Source organism: Protopterus annectens, chromosome 1.part0 (assembly GCF_019279795.1).
Source record: "Protopterus annectens isolate FY-2018-M chromosome 1.part0, PAN1.0, whole genome shotgun sequence".
Lineage (NCBI taxonomy): Eukaryota > Metazoa > Chordata > Ceratodontiformes > Protopteridae > Protopterus > Protopterus annectens.
The window spans coordinates 349412662-349437067 of NC_056725.1; the positions used below are offsets into that span (position 1 = coordinate 349412662).

Here is a 24406-nt window from a genome sequence, read left to right on the forward strand (position 1 = left end):
GAATAATATAGCCTATCTTGTGTATGCCTGTCATTTCCTCGAGTTCAGAGTATTTCTGAATGCAAAAAACGAACAGTATAACTATACTGATCATCCCATAGCAGCCTTACTGCCCTTACTTATCAAATAAAGTAAATATCAAACAAACAAATTTAATTTTGTTGACTGGATGGATTCTCTTTAGCCTCTGGTACTGATGGGCCTGCATATTCATCAAAACATCATTCACCCCTATATTAACCTGCAATCTTTACGCTCCTCCAATAAGATCTTAGCTCAAACTACCAAAGCCAATAATTCTGCTGGGAATTCTCTATTCTCAAACTTTGTAGGTAAAATGTGGAACTCCCTACCGACCATGCTCACCTCAGAACCCTCACTCCTACAATTCAAAAAAAAGCTTAAACCCCATCTCAATACTCTCTGGCAATGTCCCTGTTCCAAACCTGATTAACCACTATCATTTACCCTTCTCTTACCTCACTATCCTTAACCGCTTTTTAACAAGGCGCCCCGCCTTTGTAACTGACCTATGTTTTTTTTTATATATGCTGCTGCTGTTTTTTTTTTCCCAAGATGTGATGTATCTTTATATTGTATTTAGAACTCAACTATCTTCCTTTTTTTGCATTAACAATGTTCATATGTCTGTTATGTACTTGGAGCTTTTCTCCCCGGGCCTCCGCTGAAAATGGACATGTATCCAGTCGGACTCTCCCGGTTAACAAATGTAAAATAAATAAATAAATAAATATTATTTGTACTGGTCTGAGCTGGTTCGCTGCTCTTCACCTAGAAGAGGTTGAAGAACTGTTTTGTGAGGAACTAGTTTCCCCGACAATAGTTTGTCAGGGAAATGAAAGCATCTTTGCTGGGAGACGGGGATACAGAGTTAAAGGATCTGAAGATGTTAACATAAGTACTTGACGTACTGATGAATTTGGCCAGCTGTTTGTAGTCCTGTACTGAGCACCATGCGGCTGAATGTGAGTTAAGGAATATTTGGAGACTGAGTATACAGCGTGGTCATTTGACAAAGCAGAGAATAAGACTTAGGCATGCCGGTTCAGTCAGACATGTTGATATATGGGATATGAAGGTAGACGGAGCAGAGAAGTGGAGGACCTAAGAGAATATGCTGGATGATCATTTATGACTGTGTTAACAGTCATAAGAAACTGTATGACTATATTTGGTGAAACTTCAGTTTGTAGTAGGAGTGAAGGACATTTCCAACAGGTATTTGTACAGTATTGACAGGTGTTGTGGACTTGCATAAATGTGTGTATTCCAGCATGCTTTTGAGGTGTGATTACTTCATTGAGTTTTGAAAAAAACTATGACTAGAAAAGCTTTGACAGTTGCATATAGTGAAAGATTATTTGGATTGAAAAACTATTGCTACATACCCAATGACTGGTCATGGCGATGTTTGTTTTTATTTTTATTGTTTTTGCAAGACAGTCAAAATGCTGTTACTTTTATGACTGAACTTATATTTAAGAGTCAGATGTAGAAAACTTGTTACTGGCACACTAAATGAAACTATGTAGTGTGACTGTTTGAGAATCTTTAAGCTGACCATCTATAGATTAATAAAGATTGGTCCAAGATGACCATTTGGGAAGTAAGTTTGATTTAATAAATAACTGAGGTCAGTTTAGAAGTCCATTGTCTGATTCATAGAAATCAATTTTTTAGCAGCTTGTGGAAATGTGTCACTCTTTTTTGTTAAATATTCTGTTTACTGGTCAACATCATTACAGTCCAGCAGCTGATGATGATTTCATTTTAGTTATAAAATGTGGAACGATTTTTTTTTTATTCTGAGTAAGTGGCTTTAAGAGAAGGATAGAGATGGGTGATGATAATATTTTAGAGAGAATGATACAGAAGATGAAGAGGTGAAATAAGATCTCAGATAGTTGTGTATTTCAAGTTGCTGATTTCATAAAAGTGGAAAAACAAAACCAGCCAATTTGCACTTCAACGGCAACCAGGATGACAGAACAGCAGATTTATTAAAATAAACACAACTTTACCAGAAAATATTAGCACTTTCGTCTTACAATTAAGACTTCTTCAAACACACAAACACACATGCCTCCAAACATAAACACCTGTATACTTACCTCCGTATTTGAGGAAAGTGAAAAAAGTAATAATCACAGTAATGTATTCCAATATATTATTTCTTAACAGTACACTGCCTAACCCACAGAAGCTCCACAAATAAAATTCATTAGTACTATTGTATCACCCCCCCCGTACAAATACAAGTAAAAGCCATAGCAGTACCTTTACATAGATTTCGGTAAATACAATACATTGTATGACCCTACTCCTGACACACGTGATCTGTAAATTTTTAACAGTAATCAAACAATAGCTTTAGTAAGTCATCTGTAGATGACCTCCATCCCCATAAATTATGGACACATTATTGACTGTGTACATCTCCATTGTCTTAACTGTGGTTAAAAATTAGTTTTACACAAGCGCTCACTAATCACAATGAAATATTTCATCTTTTTACTTAGATACATATTAATCCTGTAATGTCCAATTAGTGACTTTTGTTTAAGTGAGCAAATGACAAGAGGGTCAGTTACTTTCATCAACATACAGCCCCAGCTGCACCCAGCAGTTATACCCCCTTTTGTTAACTTTGTGCATTTCAGACATCGGATTGTGATAATATTATCTAATTTCATGTTGTTCTACATAATTCACATTAGTCCTACAAAGCCAATGTTGCAAGAAAAAGATGAACAGTAACAGAAAGTATAAGAAAACAAAAAAAGTAATCCGGATGAAGTGGGAAGGTCAGGGTGCATGGAAAACAGGGGCAGTGGGGGACAGTGGAAGGAATGGTGGACAGCTGGAGGGCACCATGAGGCCCTTTTGTCTAGGGCTCCATTTCATCTAAAGCTGGCCGTGACTGCAGGGAATGGGTTATGATTTATGCCAGGTATGTATTTACAGTACAGGACCTTAGAGTACATTTTGAAAATACTCCAGATGTTTACATAATTATCTAATTAAGGTTTTTTTCCTGAATCGCAACAATGTCTTATCTTAAAAACATATGTTTTCTGTCTCACTGGATTCAAAATATATTGATTCTGAAATCAAATGCTGTGGTTCCTAATATATTCACGTAAGAAGTTGTAACTTACAGCATTGTTTAATTATCAAAATATAAATTTCTGCCAAAAGTAAAGTGAAATAGTTTTCTGGTTGTTTATTTACAAATTTATACATCATGTTTTTGTTGAGACTGTAGCCCAGGCAGAAAAAAACACTAATAATTAAAAATGATTAGATATTGACTGCTAAGTCATCAGACATAGAATCCAGTAAGCTTTGCTGTTAAAAAAAAAAAAAAACTTCAGTTTTGTTATTGCGTGGTTACCAGTAATGGAGGCATATATAAAAGCAATCCGGTAGTCTCCTTTACTGCAGTATGTAACTTAAAGTACTTAAGTGTACTGACCTAGCTGAAAATACATATTTGCTTTTCTTTATATTGCTGAGTATTCCTGTCTTTTGCCTACTTACCACAGAGGCACAAATCATTGCTTTTGCATCTTCACAGACTGTGATACACCTCTCTTTAACTGCTAATTGGGAGTGCCAGCTTACGAGACACCCTAGAGTTACCAGTTGGACAAAGAGGTTAAATTTAATTAATTTTTGGTTGAACCATTCCAAAAGTTGTTTCTGGGCATACAACAGAATTACAGTAAAAAAATAAAAGTTATAATGTATTGGTAGGCGACGTCTTTGAAATCATAATTGTTTTCCCACATGCACAGTCTTTCATACATTATCACAATTCAGTAAAAAAAATGTATGTAATAGAGGTGGACTTTAGCTGTTTAAATAAAAGATGGCATAAGATGTTTTGTGAAGAATCAGAGCATGGATGGTAACAGAGATGTTAGCAGTTGTGTGAATGGCATGAGTTTGAATTATGCTTGAATAAAAAAAAAAAGTTTATATATGAAGGCTCATTCCTTGTACTCTCAGGTCACTGCACATTGGGGAAAAAAATTCCTGACATGGTAAAAAGTCAGAGACAGTACATTTTTACACTCAGAAACTTTCACACTTGTAACTTTTGCAGGCAGTCTGTGCTACCAGTGTTAATACTTGAAACAGCAGAAGGAGAAAGCCAACCTTTGTTGTTTTGCCATAGTTCATGGGTAAGGTTGGTGATGAGGGAATATTAAAGACTAAAATAAGGAAATGAGCCAAGAGGAGCAGAGTGGTTATTACAGGAGCTACTTGCCTACCATCATTCAGTGGTCAGTACTGTCTTTTACGGTGTTAAAGAAAGAGGGGGAGTGGAGCTTCTCATTAAAGCGAGATTGAAAATAGTAAAATCCCATCTTAAAAATGGAGAGTACATGAAAAACAGTTCTTAAAAAACGAGAAATTTACAAGTGTTGAGGTCAGAACATCAGTGGACATTAGAAGTCCTGCAACAATGTGACTAACTGTCAAAGCAAATAGAGATAAGACCAAGACAATATTGTGGCTGAATATGTAGTGAATTGGAGATAGCTGAAAAAGAACAAGTACAGTAAAGGCTTAGAAAAATCTGGTTTGTTGTTGGAGTTATGAAAGTACTTGATGGACTGTGTTTGGAATGGAAAGAATGCTTTTATCAAAATGAGAGAGAAAGTAAAAACAGTAGCAGCCATCTTCATTCACTGTGGATGTTAAAAGAGCATCCAGACAAACAAGGCAGATGCACCAACTATTGGAATTTGATAAAATAGGTATTATATGTCTTACATTTTTTTCCTTCGGGAAAAGAATCTGTGGTACTGAGGAATACAGAGGTAAAAAATGAAGAAAAAATGGCATTAGAATTGTTTTCTGATAAATTGTTCTTCCTATGTTTTATAGATGAAACTAGAGTTTAGGATAACAGATGTCAAAAAAGTATACAATGGTGCAAATGAATAGGATGAGATACTGAAATTATGTATTTCTTTCTGAATTTACTGAAGTAAAAGATAGGAGGAAGGTTCTTTTGGGAAAGAAGTAGTGTTTTAAAAAATGAATGAATCAGTAGAGAAAATATGAGCGAGCTTTCTCTCAATTATTTAAAATTTTTTAGTAGAACCCCTGGATGTAAGCCTGTATCTGGTGTTAGTAGAGCTAGAACATGTATTAAAAAGCTATTAGCTCAGCAGTTTAGAATGTTCTTAGACACACATGCTGTCCCAAAACATTAGAAGTCTGTGCTGGTGGTTCCTTACATAAGTGAGATACCTGAGCAGATCTGGGTGAATATAGAGCTGTTCCTTAAACTTCAGTGGCTGGAAAGGAAATGCAATTATGGAATTGGAGAGTGTGTTTAGGGGGTGAATAATGTGGTTCATTGTTAATATGGTTTCACCAGCTGATATCATTGTAGCCTCATGTGATCTAGCTATATGACATAGTGGCTAGCATTGGCACTTCCCTGAATGTGGTCCTCAGCAGTGGTGCCTTCTGTGTGATGTCTGCACATCCTTCCTATATGGAGTGCTATAGTTCACATTTACATCCCAAAGGTGTGTCATAAAGGAATTGGCAACCCTTTAAATTGCTTGTAAGTGGTACTGAGATTTTGTGTCCATCCTGCAGTGGGTTAGTGCCCCATTCAGTATGAGCTTCTATGTCTTGTACCCATTGAGTGCTGAAATAATTCTAGCTCTTACGTGACCCTGCATTGGATTAATCCAGGATTTAAAGCAAATGAATATACTTACTCCTGTTGAGGTGATCGATTTTAGATTTTATGAAAGCTTTGAGTTTGTTTCTGACAGGAGTTTCTTGGATAAACTGAAAGGGATGGTGGTGAGGATCAGTTGAAATGACCTGAGTAGTGGATAAGAGAAATATGAGGTCCTCTTAGTTGGATGAAAGCAAGGAGAAGATTGGTACCCATTGGAGTGACTAGGGTTTGGTCTTTTTCGTATCCCTTAATCTTAATGATTCGATGTGGGATCGAGTGATATTATGAATGTGTTAGCAGATGATCATAAATTAGAAATAACTTTAATTGTCTACAAATGGATTTAGATAAATTAGTAACGTGGTCAGTACGGTAGTGACTAAGCTATAGTACCAAAAAATGTAATGAGTTTTTATGATGGTGAAGAAAGACTGGAAGCACAGATTAGACAATATGTATGGAAATGATAAAGAGAGTAATCTGCAGGTGATGAGTTCTTCTGATTTAAAATAATCAATATTATGAATGTGCTTTGTTAAGGCAAGCAGAATGATAGGCTGTATCTCTGTCTGGAATGCAGAGCTGTGAAGGTTTTGTATTTGTTGTTCAAATCACTGATAACCCCTCTTTTTGAGTGCAAAGTGTAGTTTTACAGACCTGTGGTGTACTTAAGGACACTGAATGGGTTTTAAATTGGATGACATACTCCAGTTGCTCAGGATGTTCAAGGTTACTTGTGAAAGGGGTTGTGTTAGAATTTAAAGACCAAGAAGGAAGAGGAATATAGGTGACAAATTGAAAAGAGTATTTTAAAGGAGACAGAAATATGTCTTTATTGAAAGGATGGTGGTTTATAAAATATATAGACATACGGAATGTAGATTGCAACTCAGAGGAGGTGCATGAAGGCCTTACAACAGATTAGTAAGAGTCCAGGCAAAGAGATTGGTGGGACAGATGCCCAGTGTCTAGCTGTTTTAACTGGATATGGTCACTAGAACAGTCTGTTATTCTCATGGAGTATATTTGCCTGCCTCCTATATGTAACATACTGCCTCTCTCTTTAAGAGCCTGTGACTGAAATTTCATTTCATGAACCCATTTTTTCAGCAGATTTTTTGGTCTCATCTAGTCCTAATATATTAGTATCTGCTCTGCATTATATTTTTTGTCCAGTGATTAACATTTAAAACACTGTAATTAATAAAAATAAACTTTTCTGGCTGCATGTTACAGAGGGATGGAACTGTGACTGTGACCCAGCTGACCATGGCTTAATTAGCAGCACTACCATTGGCAGAGCCAAGCAGAAAGGTAGAGAAGTGAAGGCACATGTCCAGTCTCCTCTCCTGGGTGGTAGGGAGGGTTGTATGAGAGTTAGTGCAAGTTCCCTGGTGGTGAATGTGGAAGCAACTGCTTGAGCTTTGAGGGAGGCAGGACTGCTTGAGAGGAATAAACACCCTTGCAAAAATGAGGACGTCCTTCATCATCAACCTATTTCATGCCTTTTCTTGGTGCTTGGACAAGTATGCACAGGGGATAGGGCTGCAAAATGTAACAATCTTTGAACAACTCTGATGGCTGTCTAAGTGAAGCCCCCCCTCCCCCGATTCAACCCTCACCTGATAGGGGAAAGAATGGGTCAAATGACTGGGAGTGGGCTGAGCAATGACAGACATTTGGGACAAAAAGATTAAAACAAAGTAAACTTGAAACTGTAACGATGATGTATTACAGAAGTTTAGGAAAGAAATATTTCACTGGATGGATAGTAAAACTTGATCTGATTCTTCCACTAAACATCTGCTGTGGGTGAGCATATGAAGCACTCCCAAATTTAATAAATGAGGAAAGAGACGAGCCTCATGAGATATTGAAAAATGGCATTGAGCTGTGTTACACAAGGAGAACATTGGCAAGAAATGCATCTGGAAATTCCTAAGTTAAAACATTTCCTGTTGAAAATTATTTCTGAGGAAAACATTTACAGATAATTCCATCCATGCAGAGATCCTAATGTATACTCCCCTTTGATAATGTAGTGAGTGTGTGGAGTATTAATTTGACCTAACTCATGGTTTGTCCACAATTCCTAAAATATGAATATTATAGAAAAATTGGAGTGGATTTTGGGTTATATTCTGTGGATAAGTATTTCCCACCAGAATTTGGCCTACTCTTCATATCTCCCACACTGAAAGCTTTCTTTGTGTTTCAAATCCAGTTGATGCTAATCACCATCTCTTTATCCTTGCTTGGAACCTGTGGAATGGCATCCCTCCCTCCCAGTGAAAGTTTGCCATTTCATTCTCCATCTAACGAACAATTGGGGGTTGAGAGTCAAAAGAGAAGCTCTGAGGCCCTCATGTTGCAGATGTCCTGGACTGTAATTCCTCATATGCTCCCTGTATGTGTTAATCCTCAGCAGTTTCTGAGTGCTGCAACCACAACTTAAGACAGATTCTGAGATTCCTACTCCGGTTTAGCTTTTAGCTCCAACTGTAGTGTGAGCCTTTGTTGGAATTTTCCCAACCATCTTTTCCCAAAGGAAGGACAGCTGGTCTTTAACCATTCAGTTCCCTCTCATTATAGACAGACCCTGGTACCAGGCTAGTAGTCCTTCCTGGACCTTTGGCTGTATAGTTGGACTTCCTGCATCAGTAAGCCAAGCATCCCCCATAAAAAGCATTACTTTGAAAAAAAAAATATTCATTCATTCTGTGATAGTAGTAACATTAGTGTTAGCCCATTTTTTGTCTGCTTTTTGTCTCCATGCCTGCAAACTATCAAGTCTTCCTTGTAAGTCTTGAGCTCAGCTCCCCCATACTGGGTGTACATTGTGTGGGAATGAGAGCTGACTGCAGGGGCTGCTACCTAAGCAGCCTTTGAGGTAGCTTGTGACCTTGCTGACATCCAAGGAAAGAGGGCATTTCCTTTTAAGATCTTAGTCCTGCCCCTGGTAATTGATGTGAGCACCCTTGTCACCACAAGGCATCTTGTGGTCTCACCATGAAAGTGCACGCTTCCCCCATCTACACACTAATAAAAGCTTCCATCACTGGCTTGGGATCACCAAATCCACAACCTCAGTCTTGGCCACTCCCTCCCCCCTCAGCATTGGAAAACAATATCTGTCACTCCCTCCCAACCTTGCTCATCTGGCTCTTCATATACCTGAGCTGCTATTCAACCTAATGCTGTCTGGGTCATACTCTGGGATTTATCCCTCTGCAGCACAGTGCAGGACCCAGATTGGATGAATTTTATAAGCTTGAGGCTCTGGTGTTAAAAGTCACTTAGAGTGAAGATGAAATGCGGGTTATGAACAGAATGATGATTATTCCTTAATGTGAATACTGATTTACCCCTTTTTCCTAAATCCACCACCATTAGACTTATTGTTTGACATCCAGGACCTTTTAAAATATATTTTTTCCTTGATAGGAGTACTCTGATATCTTTGAACAGTTTCATCTGTTTTTACCTTAATCTGGGTGGGTTTTCTTTAGTGTGCATGGAGTTGTGAATTGGGATACTTTGCATACGTGATGCTTGCCTGTATTCTGACTGATGTCTGCACTGGTGTAGACTTCTGTTGTGAAACATGTGCACTCATTCTGTGCACAGTACTTGTTGATTAGATATAGTCAGAATATAATTTATGCCTAAGAAAATACATTATACTATGCAAAGTATCTAAAAAGCTAGAAATTAGGTATTTACAAGTGTATGTATAATACTTTCAGATTTGTATTTATAAGTAAAGAATAATTCAGCCCAAATAATACCCATTATGGTTTTATCTGTTTCAGGCTGCATTTATTGTATACAGCCTGGTCTGAACGAAGCATGCACGTGGTACATTTGCTATTAGACAGTGAATCATGCAAAGCACAGAGCTGATTAGAAGTGATTGTGAAATAGATCTGTTGAAGTGTAGTGCCAGTCACATTATGGAGGAAAGTAATGTGAGGCCAGTAATTGAGTCACTCTGGTTAAAGGAACGCAAGTGTTGCATAGCAGAATATCAATATCTTATCAGTTAGTGGGCCTCAGATTCCTCAAAGATGTGTTTCCTTGCCTTTGAACTGGCCACCCGTTAAAAAATAACTTTGTGAAATTTTATGCATAAGTATTAGAACAGATAATAAGCCCTGAACCGTTGTGTGCGTATGTACATCTTTGCGCGTGTGTGTGTGTGTGTTCTTTCATTTTTACACTGCTGAATTGCTAAGCTTTTATCTTGTGTTTTCTGTTTATAGAATGGGCAAATGATGACATTCTCTTTTTCGTCAGACAAGAGAATTTGCAGTGCCATGAGGTCTTTCAGTTGGTCTTCAAAGCAGAGAGGCAGTACATGCATCTTGTTTATGCAGAACACGACCCAAGGTAACATTCCTGCAGCAAGAGTAAAGGAATCATCACCATCAGAAAGGCAGTGGTCCCATGTAGTTAGTATCTGTTATTTAGTGTTTATAGAGTCATAAAAATGTTTCCATTAACAGTAGAATCAAATTTCAAGCTTTTTAGGAAGTTTTTTGCACGCCCCCCCCCAACTGTCTGCCCGTTGTCAGCCACCTTTCTGGACATTCATTCATTTCCAATTCCCTGAGCAAGAGTTGACTAGTTGGAGCCATCATTCAGACAGCCGTCAGGGTAGTTTTGCTTTTTTCCTTAACTCTAACTCCCATTTGCGCATGCCAGTTAAGTGGCCAAAGAGGGCCATGCAGACATATGCCTCCTTTAGCTATCTCTCAGTTCTGCAAGGTACATGTCAGCAAACAGCCCTGCCTTCTTCCCCTGAAGCATAAGAAAAGTGATTTCCCTGGTGTTCCCCAGGGAAATCACACTTTGCTGTGTGCCCCAAACATTCACAACCCTCCACCCCTGGGAGAGGTTCACTTCTCCCTCTTCTTGCCAAGGTCACACTAAGGAATCGATTGATCCAGTTGCTCCACAGCACTAAATCAGAAAGTGTTTTTTTGTTATTGCCTTGTAGGCATGTTTGCTTTCTAACTGTGTAATTAAGTAGACCTACTTTATATCATTTGACTGTTTTCCTATTTTAAATTGTATTCTTGAATATAAAAGACTAACAATTTTTTTCCCTTCATTTTGCACATTTCCACTGACCTAATTTAAGGAGTAACACAGTGTTGCTGATGTTTGTGTAGTACACAGTTAATTAGTTCATAAGGGTGTATGACTTATGGCCTAGGCTAGAAATCTTTTAGGAATGAGAACTGCCTGGTAAATGAAAATGTTCTGTAAAGGATGCATGCATGATTATGACTTCATTACAGTTTTCTTTATTTTTATTTTTTATTTATTTTACATTTGTTGACCAGGATAGTCCGACTGGATATATGTCCATTTTCAGTGGAGGCCAGAGGAGAAAAGCTCCAAGATAATTGTACATATTGAATCATTTAATAAATGCTAGCTACAAGCTAGTTTCAAGCAGGTTACAGCCAAAGCAATGCCAACATTTAGTACATACCGTACTAACTTATTTTAAAAACACTTTACAAAACATTCCTAAGGTGGAATGCTAGAAAAAGTTAGAGGTAGTTGGAGATAAGAAAAAAGTTAGAAGTAGTTGAAAGTAAGACACCTCGTGATAGTGAGGACTCTAGTCTGGATTAGTGCATGGATATAGCCAGTGAGTTTTAAAGTACATTTTGAGTTTGTTTTTGAATTGAGTTAGTGAGGTTTCTAAGGTCATGTCAGGAGGGAAGTAGGTTCCATGTTTTTCCAACAGAGTTGGCAAACGGAATCCCCAGCTGAGCAATTGGATTTGTATGTTTGCACCAGGAGCCTAGTGGATGATTGCAGTGGTCGAGTGCTAGTGTAGGGGCAGATAATGTTTTTTAGTGCAAGAGTAGCTCCTACTCCTCCTATTATAACATTTATAAAGATTCAGATGTAATTTTTGTCTTTTGGAATTGAGGTATTGGGTGATATATTAAACTGTTTCTGCACTGTTTTAAGTTCCAGACAGAATTTAACATTGTGTTCTGTGTTTATCCTTTTGTTAGTTTACACTTGAAGATTAAACAGAAATATTTATTGTTTAATACTTTCATACCCTATACATCAAACATCCACTCCTTACAAACCTAAAAGTCGTGACATATTAACAAAGTGTTGCTAACCCTTGTATATAATACTTCTTTCTTTGTGCGGGATTTTTCTCTGTGAAATTATCTTTTCTCTATGTACAAAAACAAGCATTATATTATGCAGTTAGTTTGATCAGTGTTCTGAATAGTTCTAATCAGTAGGTGATCTATATTTTAATATTATGCCCAAAGTGGATAAAGCAGAAGCCTTTATATTAACATTTTTTTAATAACAGTTTAGCAGAAGCCATATTACTTAACAGCTTTCATTTAATTTACATTATTTAGGTTTATCTTATTTTATATTTAGAAATAGTTTGAGTAAATTCAGAATGCAATATAGCACATTTAAATGAAATCCTTCTGACACCCATTGTAATGGAGTAGTGGTACATTCTACCTGAAGATGCTTGGAGAAGGCACCATTTTATCAGGGGAACATTGTTTCATAAAATTTCTGCATGCATATCCAGTCACCAAAACTCATCCCTATTTACATTAACATGAAAATAATCTGCACACTTAATTCACAAAAAAAAATGTTTACCCAAACCCCACATAAATTAAAGCCCTGGAACTTAGAATGAGAAAAGGGTTAAAGTAGTAGAAAATGAAACAACATAATAACCACAACTACCCAGTCTAATTTTGAACCCAAATGGAAAACTCTACGCTTAATAAGATTAAACTAACTTAAAACGTAAGTAAGCTGTAAAGCGAACATGTGTGAACATGACCCTCACTACACTACTGCTATAATACCAAAAAAAATCTGACATTATTCAGAGAGATTAAATTTCACCTCAGAACTAGCAAAGAAAACCACCCATGAGACCCCCACCTGTTCATTAAAACACAAATAATTTATGTGAAGCCCTTTTCAGAAGTCAACTTATGCAGTTACCGTGACCACTGATAAGAGTAGGAAACTAATATAAAGTAAAAAAAATATTGAAAAAAAGTAAATGGAATATACAGGAGTTTGCCTGAATTATAAATGAAATATCTTGTACCAGGCTTGACACACCAGACGAAGTCCAAGAGGCACCTGGCCGAAAGCTAAAATTTGGTCATGAAGTCTTTCCTCAAGTTCCACAACAGCTCATCTCATATCAGACTGTCATCATGGGAAGAAATCCCTGGACACGACAGGAGTTCACCTTTATTTTTTTGTCCAAAACAGTAAAGTAGACCTGGAGCTAATAGACAAGATCCATCCTAGGGAAGCCACTCACTTCATTTACATACAATTTCCTGCCCAGACCCATGGCACTTGACATGTGAGGCTCTACTTGTAAGAAATCGTCATTTAGAAACAGACAGTCCACTCAACATTGCCCAATCCTACAAAAGAGCAAGGTATGCCCAGAGGTCATTTAACTTTTATACAGACGTATGCTTTCAGGATTTTGGTCAATAGGTTACAATGACTGACCAGACATCTCTAGGGGACAAGCACTACTTAGGACAAGAATACTCTGAGCTGGTACCAGCCCGATATTATTGTATGGCTGATCAAGCCATTTTTTTCCGCCCTAAAGCAATGGTACAAGCAGCTTTCCAGAACTACACTATCTTGAATCAAATCCATGGATTTAATGAGGGATCATTTTGATATTAAAAACACCTCACCTTCCAACAATTCAACCCCCCCCCCCCATATTTAATAAATCAACAGTGGATTGGATTATTGGTCTTCAAATGGATGAAGATGCTTCACCTTCTACTAATCCAAGACCATAAACTCCCCAACCATTCAGCTTTGAACAGCAAGTGAACTACTGCAGATAAGGAGCTGATTACACATGCGTCACCCTTGCATCCATTTGGAGCAGCTCATGTTGCTCAAGCTCAGGCATTTTTTGCTCCCCCAGGACCTCTCCTAGTGGCTCCTCCAACTTCCTCCTTGCTCTGTTGAAGACAGTAGGTGGCTGGCAGATATCTGGACAAAGCAAGAACCCTGTGTTCCTACCTGGAAACAGTTGGCCCTCCATTCCCTAGTAAATGTTGGGTTTTAGGGAGTGGTCAGCTTGATGGTCCTGAGGGGGTGGCCTACCCTGTCCTTTGGGATAACCCCCCCCCCAGCAGCTCCTGTGAGCCCATGATTGTTGACTTCATGAGAGTAGTGTGCCCCCAGTTTTCCTATTGCTTGATGCTCTGTGACAACTTAGGCTCATCAGGCTCAGAACCAGGTAGCATCTAATGTTCATACTACAAACCGCAAGTGTCTCTCTCTTCCTCCAGAATGGTCGAGCCAGCAGCACCCGCTTACTCCCTACTTCCCCAACCTTTAATTGAACTTGAATTAATAGTGGCATGGTGGACACTTTATCCCTCTATGCCATAGGACTGGCTGTTACGCAGTCATTTTGAGAAGTTTTATTCCAATTTGGTTTAGTACCGTTTTGAACTTTTGAATTTTAATCAACCAAACTGGTTCTTATTGCTTTTTCTCACCATAAAGAAGGGTATCTCTCAAGTCACACATCCATCGTGAAACAAAAATATTTTAAATGTTAATAAAATGGTTTAAATTGTCATAAAGGAACTGAAAAAATCCATTCCATTGGAATGGAAAGAACATTTATTCTCTATGTGTATTATGCTCCTGGTTTTATAAAATAAAATACCCATATTTTTTCTTTTCAATCTAAGATACATTTTACCTATTAGTACTCTTTCTATGTTATCACTAAAACATCATGATTTTAACCATGTCATCACTGGCCATACCTAGTTCACTCTAATCATACAATCCTCTACAGTACATTCCCCATAATAGGAAGAAACAGACTATTTTAACTTACTGAAATTACTTCTTAGGTTCATAGCTAAGTACTAGGCTAGCTGCCCTTGTGGGCCATTTTAAGCCTGGCCAATTTCATTTTCAAAGGTGGGAATCAAACCTTGTACCTTCTGATTGTGAGGTAAACATTTTAACCATTATATCAACCCCCAACCCCCTCTAATAACTCTAAAAATAGTTTAAAAAGTCAGAATAGCTTACATAAACAAATTAAACTAGGATAGGTACAACCCTCACAGATAACTGTAACTCATAAAACTGCATACCTGTGTTTTGCTTAATGTAACAAAGGGATAAAATTCTGACTGTGACCAATTCAGTAGCAGCTTGATTACGACGATCTGCCCTGGAGGAACTGACACAAAAAGAATGGACATCAGCAGCTGATACGCGTTATCCCATGCTTTGGGGGAAGGATAGTAGTTCAGTACACTGCATTGTTTGGATAGGCACTCTGCACCAGACTGCATGAGCACCCGTCAAGCAGCTGATGTACTGTAACAGGTACTGGGATATGTGCAGAGGTGCAGATACTATTGAAGCATGCATCGTGGAGGTGTTTTGGGGTAGAGTTGAGGATTACACAAAATAAAATTCCAAAAGCAACATAGAAAAGATGTCCGTACATGAGGAAGGAGTAGCTGACATGTAAGTTCTCCAGCATGAAGACAGTTTAGGTCCACCATGATTACCAGGGATGAAACCAGATACTCAAGTCTTTCAGATAAAGGCATCTCCTTGACCCAGTGAGACTGAATGAAAAATATATGGTGCAAGGAAACAACCAGCCTCTGTCACTGGGTGGATGATGGCCCCCTCTGGTCAGCTGTTTCCCCCTATCTTACTGTCATTCACTGTGGAGGAGAGAGGGAAGGGGATTAAGACAAGTAGGCAAAAAAAACATACCTAAGAAAAATGCATTAACTACAGTTCTGTATACTAACATAAAACCTGTTATAATGTAAAGATTAAAATTTAAAGTCTGAAAAAGTGAAAAATGTTAAGCATGTACCTTGACTTCATAGGAGATCATAAAAATAGCACATAGAATGATCCTGTAAACTGAAAGAAGTCCTACCCAACACAGGAAAGAACTGACCTAACAAAATGGGTAAAACAAAATTAAATACATTTAAAGAACTGAAGATAAATAAAATATTGTAAAAGAAATAATATAAACAATTATAAATGAATATGTATTACTGTCCTTTACATCCCTCCTGGTGACAGTATAGCTATACTGGAAGATATCCTACATTGGATATTCATAATAATTCTGAAGAACAACCACAAACAGTTGTAACAAAATCCAAGTGAAATGACAAAAAATGAGAACTCGCTTCCAAGATTTATTAAACATTAGCGCTTTCGTTCACAATGTATATGAACTTCCTCAGACAAATTACAGCCATTTCATTGTTTAAATAAAACAAATAAAATTACATCACATCCCTTTCCCCCCAAGTCCAATTACATTTTAAAGACATATTTACAAAGATAGCTTTTGTATATGTGTGTATGTATCCACAAAAAACATACTTCTTTTTTATACACGTGCTGAGTATTCAACAAAAAAATAATTTTTTGTTATTGAACAGGTTAAAAAGGATGTTAGGGGAAGTCCTTGGTCATTGAAGCTTGAGGAAAGGGAGCTTTTAGGGCAGTTAAAACTAACTGAATGCCTATACCCAGCCTGGATTGAATGACCATAGCACCTTGAAATGTATTTTAAAATTGGAATCACTTGACAGGTGAATTTTAATTTTGTGTCGAATATTCATACATTATGAACGAAAGCATTAATGTTTAATAAATCTTGGAAGTTTATGGAGATCTCCTTTTTCGTCATTTTGCTTGGTTTTGGTACTAATATTCATAATAATTCCACAAGAAAAAATACTGCTAGGTGATATGGATATCAATTGGTTGGACAAACTCTAACTCCCGTGCATCTAGTATGACCTTATTTGGTTTTACACAACTGATTAATAGCCCCACACATTATAGCAAGACATTACATTCCCTGTTAGACTGGATCCTAGTATCAGACCCTAATAAATACACCTCCACGAGTACAATGTCTTACTGTCTTGAGTGATCATCTCCTAATCTATACGACCAGACATCCACTTAAACAGCATGTTTATAAAAAAAATTCAACCTTTTCAAGTTTAACCCAGAAATGTTAATTACTAACCTATCATCTATTAACTGGAACTTCCTAAAAATCCTCCCGTAGATGATGCTGTAAATGAATTCAGTACAACTTTCCTGAATATCATAAATAGCCTTACACCTTCTAGAAGTAATGGAATAAAAACAAGTAATGCAATTTGGCTATCCAAAAACAGTAGAATGCTAATGTAGGATGGAAAAATTGGCAAAAATATAAAACACCACATTATCTTAAACTTCAGAATGCTTCACATTCTTATTAACAAAGAAGATAAATGAAGAAAAGAAATTATACTGTAATAACTAACATTGAGAATAATAGTAAACACAATCGTAAAAAAATCTTGCATCTCGGCCAAAGCTTCAGCCCTATTCCCTCTTCCAAATAACTCACCACTTGAACCTGCAAAATAATTGAACTCTTATTTCATAGATAATGTAGCATCTCTAACCAAGGATTCCTCGACATCTAATCCCAACCCTGCCCAACAGCCACGTATCACCACATCCACCTTCACCTTCAGGCCTCTGCCCACATCCTATATAAAACTAATCTTAAACTCAAACCATGTTCGACTTTAGCTAATGATCTTCCAAGCAAGTACTTTAAAATAGCACCCTATAGCATTGCCTAACCTGTCTCAATCCTTATAAATACATCAGTCCAGGATTCCCATATTCCTTATCTCTGGAAAAGTCACACATTATCCTTCTGCATGAAGGAGGAAATTCAGCAGACCTTACTACCTTTAGACCTATAACAATACCAATCTTATCCCCTCTCCAAAATACTTGAAAAATGTATCCAAAAACAATTGCTAAACTATCTTCTGCAGGAAGAACTCCTATCCTCCACACAACATGGCTTCTGTTCTTCCCATAGTACTAACATTGCACTTCTAACCTATATATATATATATATATATATATATATATATACACACATACATACTGTAAATGAAGCTAGAGGTAATGGAAAATTAGTCTTCTCCTTGTTTCTTGACTTGTCTAAAACCTTCAACACAGTTTGTCACAGCAAACTTTACTTCAAATGTCTCTATTAGGTCTCTTTCAGCCCACCCTTCTGTGGTTCAAATCTACCTATCCAGTAAATATTAGCCAGTGAAATGGCACTCCACCATCTCTCCATACCTCCCAGTCAGCACTGGAATACCACAAGGGTCTATTCTTGGTCCCCTCCTATTTAACATTCTCACCAACACCCTCCACACAACAGGCCTCCCTAGTACACAGATAACTCAACACTTATTTGCATACCTGACAACATGGCACACCTCCTAAAAATTACTCAGGAATATTTAATAGGCACTTAAACACAGCTTTGTATCTCACAACTTATGCTCAACCGTAAAAAGACAAACTATTACTTTTTAACTTTAAAAACCACCAACGAACTCTAAGATGCTGTTATACTTGTTACCAATACAAAAAAAAGGTTAATAAACTGATGTATTCAGAACTTTAATATTTATCAGTTAAAAATACAAAATTACAACGTAAAGTGCTTTCATTCTTTGCATAGAACTTCATCAGGTCAAGGGACTGAATAACATCGACACATTTAAATAACTTACTTAAAATCACATGACCACCAGTTAAAAAAAAACTTGTAATTAATGAATTAACACTTTCCTTTTCAAAACTACCTTGTAGTTGCCTCCCACAAAGAAGTTATAAGCTAAAATAACATCAAGAATCTGTGTGAGCAACCTAACCTTTTCATCAGTAAAACAGCCTGAATATTTTTATAGGAACAATGCATGAAAAGAAGATGGGAAGCATGTGAAGGGAATGTATAAATGCATGAACTGCAATTTTTGTAAACGTTTTGGTTGGTGAAAATATATGGCTTCCTGAGGGAAGTTATAAGATCAGATTATGCAACAAATTTAATTGTAAATCAAAATTTGTGGTTTATATAGTTTTATGTGGATTTTGTCCTGTCTTTTATATTGGCAGGACAATTAGAGAGTTTAAGAAGAGCATATATGAACACCTTAGAGCTGTTGAAAAATGGAATTAAGTAATGCCTTTGCAAAGCTTGTGTATAATATGCATTTAGGCACTGCTAACAATTTTAATTTTAAGTTTTCTGTAATAGATCAAGTTTATAATTTTGCTATGAGATGGGATGCTGAGGATGAACTTGTTTGGAAGGACTAGTATTGGCAAATCAAATGAAATGCTTGTAGTTCTCAGGAATGAACGATAGGGAGAACTGCAAGGTAGTTTTGAAAGGGAAAGGTTTAATTAATTACGTGCTTTTTTAACTGGTGGTTATGTGATTTTAAGGAAGTTATTTAAATGTGTTGATGTTATTCAGTCCCTTGGACTGATGACATTCTGTGCAAAGAATGAAAGCGCTTACCGTTGTAATTTTGTGTTTTTAACCAAAAAGTATTAAAGTTGTTGATACATTCATTTATTAATACTATTCGTTTTTCCCCAAATTCTTCTCTTACAAAAAAAACAAAATTAGAAGTTCTCTCTCTTGATAATACAACCATTGAAGTCACTTTTCACAACAAATTATTAGAGATGATCGTAGATGATTATCTTAAATTTTACCTGCATATACAAAATTGCATAAGAAAACCTCATCAAAAATAGGGATGCTTTATAGAGCCAGAAACTTTCTCACCAACACAACTAAAACTACACTTGCCACTACTAATCTCCTCCCCACACTTCTTTATTTTGCTCCCTTCCTTACTCACCTTCAGACATCACAAAAATCAAAACTTGAAAAATCCTATAACAAAATTGCTCAATTTGCAAGAAATACCCTTTTCAGAACCCACCACTGTGTAGCACTAAAAAGCTTAAATTGGTTAGAACTACCCCATCAACTAACATATACATAACTTCCTGTCACCTATAAAATTATCTAGAATCCATCTGCTTATCCATTACTAAATAACATTCTACACAACTGCGTATCTAGTCAGTCATTGCAATCCAGTGACCAAAAACTCCGGTGTGTTCAGAAACTTATCAAATATGCTGCTCATTGTTTGTACTCATACCATGTTACTAAGGCCTAGAACTCCGTACCTGTATCCATCAGGTCAATACCCTCCTTCCCATCCTTCAAAACCATTCTGAAATACTTCTTAGCCAAAAGCTGGCTTTGTTCTTGCTAAACACCAAGATAAACTTTATCCCTAAATGTGATCAAATACCTGTTCGTACCTTACACCTCCGTACTCTTCCTTCTTCACTCACTTTCTTCTGTCAATTTTTCTCATCTGACTTCCTCTCTAAATAATACCACAAGCCTGCTTTTGTCTTTCTTCATATTGCAATTCCTATTTGTAGTATACTAACTTACCTTTAATTTCTGAATAACCTGGCTAAAATTTCTGTAAACATGTAATATAACTTTCATATCTGTTGTTAACTAATATTTTTATATTGTGTCTAATTTGATGTAATTAAACTGTAGTTGTTTTTGTATTATTTTTAAAGAAAAAGTATTGTTCTTAAAATGTTTTGAATTATGTAGAACTTAGGCCTTTGCTGAAACTGAGCTCCTACACAATCGCACTTTCCTGGTAATCAAATGTCAGACGATAAATAAGTAAGTAAATAAATCCCAACTGCAACATAAAAGAACTGCTGCAAAGGAAAAAATAAAAGCAAAACTTGTAAATAAATTAAAAAAGCAAATACAGATCTTGCATGCAAAAGTGTATTAAATTCAGTAAAACATACTCACCCATTCTTTTCCCCAAGTCAGTATGCCTGATACCAGCACCAAACACACTACATTAAAAAAAAATAAATAAGTAGAACTCTACATATCAACAAATTGGATATAACTCCATACACTTCAAAGTCATCCCACGAGGCATGCGGGTTCTCTGCATGCCGAGCTATGGGGAGGTGCATCCGGAGCTCCTACAGAGATGGCAACAGCTAAATCTGGACCTTGGCAACAACTATATAAGGTTACTCATTGAGTATTTTCAGCCTATAGAGGATGAACTGATCAGCAAAGTTGAAGGTGAGCATAAGAATTTGACTTCTCAATATAAAAGTGACTTTTGTATGACCAGATTGAACAACATGTTGAAACAACTAACCTTTTATAGTAACAAGCTGGAACAAACTAAGCTTAGAAAACTAAAACGTGACTGTGGTGATTTCCAATCCGGCCACATCTTTTTATGGCCGAGATTTAACGAAGCGGTTGCTTCAGGTGAGATCAATGAACAGACCAATGCAGTCTTTAACAACACAACCAGCACGACTAGCCGAATTGAGCCAAATGATAATGTACCAAACAGCAGTGTTTCTACCTTGTCACAATCCGAAGTGGATATTGCACTGTCGACCTCCTCCTTACCTTGTAACCAACAGGGTTTGAATTTAGTGACCGGAGGAGCTAGACCTAAAGATGGCATGCACCAATTGAATATTGCCCCTAAAGCAGTAACTGCTTTAAACTCCCCGCTTCCATACAAACATCGAGTGCAGGCGCGCTCAACAAGCAGGGGAAGAGGCAAACGAAAGATGTCGGGCGAGAACTGGGGAATCAGGAAGAAGAAATTTTGAACACTTTATTCTTTAATATGTCATCTCGATCTCTAACTGAAGTTGATTGCTCAGTGTTAAATAGGGGGCTTTCCTTCATTCCATCTAGAGGGAGTGAACTATCAGATACCCTTATTATGCTCCGTAAATTTACTAGAAAAGTGGCCCTTAAACTCCTCTATAAAGATTCTGCTAATGCGATGCATGAATACAATGCCACAGTGATGAAAAGAAAGAGCACTTTTGTGCCATCTCTACCAAGCTCTGTTGAATGTTTCCAGAGAGCATGTGAACATGACTTTTATGCGTATTTTAGAGTGAAGCGACACAGGAGACTTTTCGTGAATTTAAATGAGGCACAGAAACACAGCCTGGATACACTATGCAATGATAACAGTCTGGTATTCAGACCCGCTGATAAAGGGGGGGGAGTTGTAATAATGGACTCTAATTATTATGACAGCCTAATGAATGAGATGCTGAATGATGATGTTGCTTATACAATAATAAATAAAACAGAAGCTGCATTGATTATTAGGAATGTTCATGATACAATATACGACCTCTTAATGTCGAGATGTATTGACAAGTGCTTATATGAGTTTCTTGACATTGAGGCCCCTTTGATTCCTGTAATCAAAGGGTTGCCTAAAGTACACAAAGGGTTACATCCGCCGCCTTTGCGGCCGATAGTATCTGGAAAACTCTGGGTAACTGAGAATGCCTCACATTATGTACAATCTAAGATTGGCCCATTGGTTGAAATGGTACCCACCATTTTAAAAAATTCATTCAAACTGCTAGAAGATCTTAAAGATGTTTCCTTACTTGATAAGATAAATTCTGACACCCTAATGGTCACTCTTGATATAAAGAGTTTATTTACGAGTATACCAAATGAGTTTGGTATAGAGGCTGTTAGGAGTTGTCTAAATGAATGTGATAGTATCAAGAATGATGATCAACTAGTTATTTGTACTTTGTTAGATCTGATACTAAACAACAACATCTTTATGTTTCAAGATAAGATGTATAGGCAAACATGGGGGGTAGCCATGGGCACCCCCTGTGCGAATGCCTATGCGAATATAGCAGTTTACCAATGGGAGAGGTCACATATTTTTAATGATGAGAACTTTGCCACCAAGGCCATTTTTTATAGGAGGTTCGTAGACGATATCCTCCTTTTTTGGAATGGCAGCGCTGATTCTCTGCACGACTTTGTTAAATATATGGGGACAACCACCTCCTTTCTGAGTTTTACCTATGAGCTTTCTTGTACTAGTGTCGATTATCTTGACGTAACTATAACTAAAAATGATAAGAATGAGTTTACCACTTCCTTATATAGGAAGCCGTGTTGGAAAAACGGCATTTTACATTATGAGAGCATGCACCCGAGGCATGTTTTTCCTAATGTTGTAAAGAACCAGATGACTAGAGTAACCAGGCTTTGTAATAATGATAATGAGAGTAATCGCCTCTTGGACTTTCAAGCAAGATGCTTTATTAACAGAGGATATCCCACTCAATTAATCATGAGCTGTAGAAATAATAGTACATCTGCTCATGAAACTTGTCTAAGAAAATTTCCTCATAGACATCATAATAGACCCCAGATGGGCATAGTGCAATATGATATCAAATACACTTCTTCTTCTTCTTTCGGCTTTTCCCGGTTAGGGGTCGCCACAGCGGATCACCTTGTCCGCACATTGAATGGCAGTGGAGTTTTACGGTGTCGAGTTGCCAGCCCGGCGCCCAACCTTCCACAGAAGGCACACTCACACACACACCTAGGGCCAATTTAGAGTGTCCAGTCCACCTGCAGCATGTCTTTGGGATGTGGGAGGAAACCGGAGCACCCGGAGGAAACCCACGCGACCACAGGGAGGACATGCAGACTCCGCACAGAAGGCACCCCAGCCGAGGATCGAACCGGAGAACCTCTTGCTGTGAGGCGGCAATGCTAACCACTGCACCACCGTGGCCGCCCATGATATCAAATACACTAATGATGTCAAATATATAAAGGAGATTCTGAGCAAGAATTGGAAATTGCTTAGTATGAATAAAGAATTGATGAATGTGGTAGGTAAATATCCTAGTTTTAGGTATAGCAATTGCTTTAACATGAAAAGATTATTGTGTAAGGAGAAAGTGTTGTATATACCACCTGACATAAGGGCCAAATTTAGGCAAGGAACTTTTCCTTGCAAGAAATGTTGTACTTGCAAGTATATTGCGATAGAGCAGAAATATGAAAATAGAGAACTTGGTATCATGTTTGCTCCAAACTTCTACGCCACATGTGACACTACCAATGTAATTTATTTAGCCACATGTGAATGTTGTAAAGCCTATTATGTGGGCATGACGACACGTAGACTCAAAGATCGGGTCTACAACCACATATATGATATACGAAAAATGAATGTTAATAATGCTTTAGCTAGACACTGTCAGTCGTTTCCGGCCCATACCTTTAGATTTAGGGTCTTACAGATTCTATATCCCAGTAGGAGGGAAGGTAATACACTAGGAACACTGGAGCTATATGAGTTGAGATGGATTTTAACACTCAGGGCACATTTAGAACCTGGCCTAAACACATCTCTTAGTATTAGACCTGCGCTTTTATGAACAGCCCTCTGTGACTTTAGTTTGGACTTTTTATAAAGTTGCTATACCCTAATGCTATTTTAATCATGAATTTTGAATGAATTCTGGTCCACAATGAGATGTATCCACTTTTCTTGGATGAATGAATTATGACTTGATTTTTACAGAAATGTGAAAGGTTAATTTTTAGCTGTTGTTTTATACTGCTGTGATTCACAGCGCCTTCTCTGTGCACACCTTTCAGGTGCTGATACTTTTTCACTTTTCTTCCCCTTCCTTTCCTTCCTGTTTTACCCTATTTTTCTTTTCTCTATTCTCTTCTTTCCCCGTCCCCCTTTTTTCCCCCCTCCTCCCGCCTCCCCTCCCCCCCTCCCCTCCCTCCCCTCCCCC

General features: G+C 37.5%; 1 protein-coding gene across 1 annotated transcript in view; it reads left to right on the top strand.

Annotated features, from left to right (window-relative positions):
* Positions 1-24406, top strand: part of LOC122804780 (prolyl endopeptidase-like) — a 125366-nt gene that overhangs the window by 81463 nt on the left and 19497 nt on the right. Inside the window, exon 5 of the mRNA XM_044075297.1 lies at positions 9997-10123. Coding sequence (XP_043931232.1) covers positions 9997-10123 — 127 coding nt within the window. The remainder of the gene's footprint in view (positions 1-9996; positions 10124-24406) is intronic.